At 36.9% G+C, this 7,402-nt stretch overlaps 1 protein-coding gene across 1 annotated transcript; it reads right to left on the bottom strand.

Moving 5' to 3' along the window:
- Positions 1-3,088: 3,088 nt before the first annotated feature.
- LOC119084968 lies at positions 3,089-4,627 on the bottom strand. Its single transcript, XM_037195121.1, has 3 exons — positions 4,474-4,627; positions 3,869-4,036; positions 3,089-3,388 (listed from the first exon to the last, which is right to left on the bottom strand). Exons 1-3 carry the CDS (start codon positions 4,525-4,527, stop codon positions 3,188-3,190), a joined length of 423 nt encoding a protein of 140 aa, XP_037051016.1. The 5' UTR covers positions 4,528-4,627; the 3' UTR covers positions 3,089-3,187.
- Positions 4,628-7,402: the final 2,775 nt, after the last annotated feature.

Below are 7,402 nucleotides of genomic sequence, written 5' to 3'. Positions count from 1 at the left end.
AATAATTTCTGATCTTTTGAAAGTATTTAGTGAACATGAAATGCAGTCGAAGGAAAACTTTCAGGAGTCGCAAGAAACGTTGAAAAATTTCAATTATTTTTCCATTGGTTTGATCGGCGCTTCAACTGTAATGGTAGTTCTATCGAGCGGATTTGCGTTCAAGAAAACCTTGGTTTTTAAGATTTGGTTCCCATTAAATTGGAAGGAAAATGATTTGAATTACAGCATTGCCTACGCTTACATAATGTATTGTGTGTTCGTGTCTTACATAATGGTTACGTTTGTCGTTTTGATTTGGTATTTGGTTCTGAACGTCTCAATTAAATGTCGAACTCTCGGCTACGACCTGCAAAGTTTGGGTTGGACGACAGAAAACCTAAAGACGAGCTCATTTCCTGAGAATTTCGTCAAGTGCGTGAAATGTTACAAAACGCTGAAAATGTTAGATTGATTAGACTCAATCCGTTGTGGGAACAATCGAAAATTAATTAATATTTTTGCAGCAACATCAAGCAATTCTCATCTTGTTTCCAATTCTTGTTCTTGGGCCAAATTATCACAAGCGCAGCTGGTATTTGTACCACAGTATATTCGCTTTCATTTGTTAGTAAATGTTTGAAACTTTCACTGAGAGAAAAACCAACTGAGAGCTTATTTTTTCGTTGCTACTGCACACTGAAATATCGAAGGTGTAAGTTGATTTTTTTCTCAGTGTACGTTTTGAGCGCATTGCTGCAGTAAAGACGACAAATAATTTAAATAAGGCTCCTAATTTCTGATAAATATTCCACACACAGGATAAAACGGCCACTATTTCTCAAAGTGTGATCAACTTTTACTTACTTCTGTACAACATTTTCGACATTTTTATGATAATGCTATTGGGAAACGAAATAAAAATTGCTCAGCGTAATATGACAACTTGTTTGTTCAATTCCAATTGGGTGGAACAGCCGGTGCAAGTGAAAAAATTGAAAATCATTTTTATGGCAATATTGACTGAACCTCAGGAGCTGCTCATTGGTAAATTGTATCCTCTAAATTTGGACACTTTTAAGTCCGTGAGTTTATTGCTTTTTATTTGATTCTCGACTCTTTATTTTACTGATCAGTTTATAAATCGTAGATCTTGAAAGGGGCTTACAGCACGTTCAACATATTGCGAAACTTGAAATGAAAATTGAAAATGGAAGGTGAAAATAGCTATTTTTCGAACTAGTACCTAAATGGCTGTTTTTCGGACACGATATAAAACGAAGCTTTTACATTTGCGCACTCAAAATAAACTTTCACGCACTGCGGTACTAAACAAATAATTAATTAAAGTTCTTTGTTTCCGATCCTTCTTTTTAATACATAACAAGAAGTCCAGATGAACGCACTTAAAAATATAAATCGCAGTGGTTCTAAATACTTCTTCAGCATCGATCAATGGAGCAGTCTCGCTGGAGTCAGGCCTTCTAAAATAAAAACAAAATGAAAATACGAACCACCCTAGGCTATCATGTCCGGAGCGATAGCGGAGGACTTGACGCAGTCTAACTTCCAAAAAAAGAACGAAGAAAATTTTTTGAGACGTGGCAACTATATATAGGCGAGAATTTAAGTTTCTTTCCTTTGGCCTGTATCACCACAAATCCTATTCTATCTTATTTGCGCTTCGAATACGAGCAAAACGAGCTATCACTCGACTATGTAACTTTAAAATTGCCGGAGATACATCGTTTTGAAGTTGGTCATTTTGATAGAAAATGCACCAAATTAACGTTTTCCAAACAATCAAAATCTTTCAACTTACTCTGTATGTTTCTATCTGTCTATCTGTCTATCTATCGACGGTCGATCTCGGAAACTAGTCAGCCAATCTCCATGAAATTTTGCAGGAACCTCAGGGTGGGCATAAAAATGAAAATGTGATACGCCATTACCCCAGGAAAAACCAGAATTTTGTTTTATTGGCCTCGAAGTGGTTTCTGAGTGTGGTTTTCGAGGGTCGGGAACGCGTTTTCGGCTGTAGCTTAGCTGTATTGAAACCTACAGAGGCGTGCGACCCATCAAATGAAAGGTATTCGTAACACGATTCGAACAAAAAAATAATTTAAAAAAATCGGGGCAGATTCGTTTGAGCTAGAGTGATTAGAGTGACCAAATTTTGAGCTACTCGAGCGTAGGATGAAAGGACTAATATTTTTTTGGGTTATGAGAGATAGAGAATTACTTTCTTCGGCAAAGTCTCAGAGTTTTACGAGTAGAACAGAGGGGCATATGTGAAAAATGTCGAAAGTTGGAAATGGGTGGGCCAATTGGGGTTTTGGAGATATTTCTTGAATGGTGGCAGATAGAGAATTACTTTCGTCAAATTTTCGATTTTCGTCAAATTTTCAAATTTCGTCAAATTTTCGAATTTCGTCAAATTTCGTCAAATTTTCGAATTTCGTCAAATTTTCGAATTTCGTCAAATTTTCGAATTTCGTCAAATTTTCGACTTTCGTAAAATTTTTGAATTAAAACTTTAAACTGTTATAAAAAGCATTGTTCTAAAACTTCTAAAACGACTGATATCCCAACAAAAATCTCTTCGAGAAAAGTGTGACGCAGTCTTTGAAATACAATTTCTAAAATGAATGATATCGCTAGAGTTGACGCTTTCAGCTTCGTTACGCAAAAATTAAATTTTACACCCAATTAGTTCAAACAAGCTGGCTTAGTTTTTCTCATCATCTGCCAAATAATTTTTACCTAAAAAAAATTTGACTGAAAACAACCAAAATTTTACCAAAAAAATCTGCGTCGCATGTGGCAGATAAATTTTCTTGCTGGTCTGTTCCTGAACATCTGCCACTTTGCGACGCAGATTTTTTTGGTAAAATTTTGGTTGTTTCCAGTCTAAATTTTTTTTTGCAAAAATTATTTGGCAGATGATGAGAAAACCTAAGCCAGCTTGTTTGAACTAATTGGGTGTAAAATTTAATTTTTGCGTAACGAAGCTGAAAGCGTCAACTCTAGCGATATCATTCATTTTAGAAATTGTATTTCAAAGACTGCGTCACACTTTTCTCGAAGAGATTTTTGTTGGGATTTTTGTTTAAATAAGACAAACAAAACAAAGGACTTTTCACACAACTGTATTTTGACTGCCTATTTTCGCATTATATTTGAGCTTGTTGATAAATTTGGTGAGCCTGCTCTAATCAAACAGACCTTTAGCACGGCTGGTTTCGCCCAGACATTTGCATATTTTTGCTCCTGCTTCACATCTATCCGAATCTTCCTCGTTTGCGCATGTATCAGCAACTTCGTTAGCAATTTTCATTTTTTCCGCATCTCCTTCGAATTTCATGTTCATCATTGCCATGAAACCCTCCCGACTGAATTTATTGTCTTTCATCTAAAATTTGGAAGATAAGTTAAAATGTAACTGCAGTCGAGCTCAACGTACTATAAACAGGCGCCAGAAGAAAACTAAAATCATTTTATATTTCTCTGTGTGGTAAGACTAACATTATGCATCAGCTCGGAGAGGGAGGGGCATCGACACATAAAAAATGATATGCACCTGTGTCTAAATATTTATACCTTCGGCTTAGGATCACAATCACCGACTCGTCAAAATAAACATTTAGAAACAGGTGGATAATATTTGTAAATGCATTGTCGCTATGCATGTCTCTGTTCCAAGTGCAACATCGAAATGTCAAACGTCATCCACAGTCAACATGACCAAACAAAATGTATGGAAAAGTGTTGAGGTTATGGCTCTGTGGATGACGTTTCACAGTAAACTGCACTTTGCACCTGCGCTTGGAACAGATCTATACGTGTACGCTAAACGTCAAATCGTTAACCTTAAAAAATGAAAAGTACTAACCGATCCAAATGTTTCGTGCAAACAAGCTCGGAAACACTTTGCTTGCGGTTCAACAGCTGGTTTCGTGGCTATGAAGTCATCGATGTCGGCCTGTGAAGCTTTTTCCTTTTCGGCGCAATTCTTTAATAGTTTATGAAAGGTTTGCTTTTGCTCTTCAGTCATCGCCGCCTAAACAAAATAATGGAAAGCTTTCAATGTAGAGCCGTGCCGTCTCCAAGTTGGAACCGCCAACGTGGATCTAAGACATCGCGTTATAATTAAGTCATAGACGCCAGGAACTGTTGACCTAATGCTGACAACAGACGAATCACAGAGAATCCGTTTCGATCAAATATTTGAATTTTCGCCAAAAGCGTCAAAAATGACATTAGAACAATAAAACGATCTGATTTCATTTTACCATCTATAACCATCACACTAAACGCAAGGTTGCCACCAAAACTGTACATTTGTACATTACCTTACCATTTCACTTTGTTTCTTCCTCCAAGAAGCGTCAAATGTGTGCAAAATTACATTGCTACACATGTTCTACTAACTGAACTTCGCAATTTCAGCAACTCACATTAGCCATAGCACTGCTTCAAGCAGTGCTGCGTCCTTACCTTTATTACAACCCAGCCACAGCACACAACAAATAAACCAGCCAATACCTTCATATTCTTAGATTTAAATTATTTTTTACGAGCCTTCCGATCAATAAATTGGAATTGTAATATACTAATCCGTCAGCACCAACAATCGTCGTATTTATAATCAAACGAGCGATTTTTTTTTGTTTTTTTTTTTTTAAATAAATCTTTCAGTTGCTAGATGTACAAAGTTAGGTATTCTACCTTTCGGTTAGAATTATACTATTCTGTCAAGCATGTTAATCAGCATTACTATAATTATAGTCCGTAAATCATTGTGAAAGATAAACTCTACGAACGAATGAGCATTACAATACAGTTTTTTTTGCATCCATTTTTTAATTGCTTCACCAGTCGATTTAGATTACTTAGGCTAACTACGCTATCAATTGAATCAATACTCTCTCTAGCAATCAAACTACAATTGTTAAGGTGGTAGATACGTTTATGAATCACTGCTACTTTGTTCGCTCGTGTTGTTGTTGTTGTTTTTAAGCCATATTAAAAATCAGCGTTTCTCAAACTTATTTTCCCCCCTAAATCGATTTTTTGAGAGAGTTTGGATGCTAGGGAGAGTATTGATTGAATGAATGATTCTTTTCGTTTTAGGCCGTAAGTGCGGTCGAAATTCAAAATGGAAAGTGCGAAGGTCTTTCTAACGTAGCGTCATTTTCATACAATGAAGCGTTAAATAGTATTTTGCATAACAAGGGGCGAAAGTAAAACGAGCCATCAGAACAGTCGGAGCGTTTGCTGCGACTGAGCCCCGTACAAACCCGTATATCTATTGCGTACGTGACCCTAGTGCGTCTGTCACCCTACTTTGACCGTAAGCCTATGCGCCGGTTAAAGTAGTTAAAGTAAAATTATTATGTAATGTGTACATCTTAGAAATTGCGCATAGCGCAATTACGAAGCCCCGTACGACGTTCCTTTCAAATAAAACAAAAATTTCAAATAGCCCTAAAATTTTAATTTATTGAGTATAAATACACATAGGGCCTAGTATCGGCCTCAGTCCGAGGATCCAATTTTTTTTTTTTTCAACTACATTCTATTCGGCCTTTGATTACCTTCCAAATGAAACAAAAATTACGAAAAACGGATGAAATTTGCTCGAGTTTTATGTAAAATACACATAGGGCCATAGGGCCCTAGTAGCGGCCTTAGTCCAAGGACCCAAATTTATTTATTTTTTTCAACAACATTCTATTCGGTGTTCGATTATCTTTCAAATGAAACAAAAATTACGAAAAACGGATGAAATTTACTCGAGTTGTATGTAAAATACGCATAGGGCCCTAGTAGCGGCCTTAGTCCGAGGACCCAAATTTAATTTTTTTTCAACAACATTCTATTCGGCCTTTGATTACCTTCCAAATGAAACAAAAATTACGAAAAACGGATGAAATTTGCTCGAGTTATATGTAAAATACACATAGGGCCCTAGTAGCGGCCTTAGTCCGAGGACCCAAATTTAATTTTTTTTCAACAACATTCTATTCGGCCTTTGATTACCTTCCAAATGAACCAAAAATTACGAAAAACGGATGAAATTTGCTCGAGTTATATGTAAAATACACATAGGGCCCTAGTAGCGGCCTTAGTCCAAGGACCCAAATTTAATTTTTTTTTTCAACAACATTCTATTCGGTGTTCGATTATCTTTCAAATGAAACAAAAATTACGAAAAACGGATGAAATTTACTTGAGTTCTATGTAAAATACACATAGGGCCCTAGTAGCTTTTCACTTCTAAGGCCCTAACTCACGGTCCACTCACCCGATTTTAAAAAACTTTTTTTTCCTGGATTGGTATTGACAATACCTATCATTTGCCGTGTCATTTACATTTCCATCGTTTATTTTGCCATAAATATCACCAAAAGACCTTAAATCACTTAGGTGGCCCTAACTCACGAAGGGCTGACCCGAATATGCCCATCTTCGAACTTAGCCTCACTATTTTGACTATCTTTCAGGGAAAAAAAATTTTTGAAATCGGATTTGATTTACTCAAGATATCGACGTGACGGACAGACGGACAGACGGACAGACGGACAGACGGCCCAAATTTTTATTGCGGATTCGTCATCTATAAACATAGGCAAACACTTTGCCCTTACCGTCTGCTTCGAATTCCATCAATTACACACGGCATCGTAATCCTATAAGCCCCTTCGTACTTCGTACGGGGCTAAAAATTCAAACGTGTGAAGTTTGCAGCCCGCGCCGGAAGGCAAGGGCGGCAATCACACGATTTGAATTTTTTTACTTTTGCCCCGAGTGATGCGTACTATTTTTTATGCCAAATACTGCGGAAGATTTGTATTTTCGGTCCGAAACAAAACATAATTTTAATTAAACTGTTGAGTTATCAACAAAATTTGCTGTAGAAACACCAAAATGCCGAAAAGCGCGGAGGTCTAGGGGGCGGCAGCCCCCTGGTATAAAAATAAAAACAATTTAACAAATGAAATTACTGTAAACATACATTCACTTGCTCACAAAACATTTGGCTATCGTCAACACAACACTACACTCAATGCGTACTTTCAATCAAGTGAACATGTGTTTTCGAGACATATGATGACCGAAAGTAAAATGATGACAGTGACATTTACTTTCGGCCCGCAAATACGCAAGCCCACGGGGCGAAAGTAAAATGATGACAGTGACATTTACTTTCGGCCCAAGGCCTGAATTTTTTTACTTTCGGTCACCATTTGAGGACCGAAAATACAAATTTTCGCAGTATTTGGCATAAAGTAGTTATTTTCATGTGTCGGGGCCGAAAATGAGGGAGTTTCGAGATTTTTCTCGGGTTTTCGACCCCTTACATGAAATAGTTATTTGAGTATCTGTTTTGGACGTTTGATTTTAGGCAATTTTGCGAGTTGTG

This window comes from Bradysia coprophila, unplaced genomic scaffold (genome assembly GCF_014529535.1).
Source record: "Bradysia coprophila strain Holo2 unplaced genomic scaffold, BU_Bcop_v1 contig_94, whole genome shotgun sequence".
Lineage (NCBI taxonomy): Eukaryota > Metazoa > Arthropoda > Insecta > Diptera > Sciaridae > Bradysia > Bradysia coprophila.
Note: the sequence above shows the minus strand (reverse complement) of the source record. Positions and strands in the feature narration are given on the sequence as shown.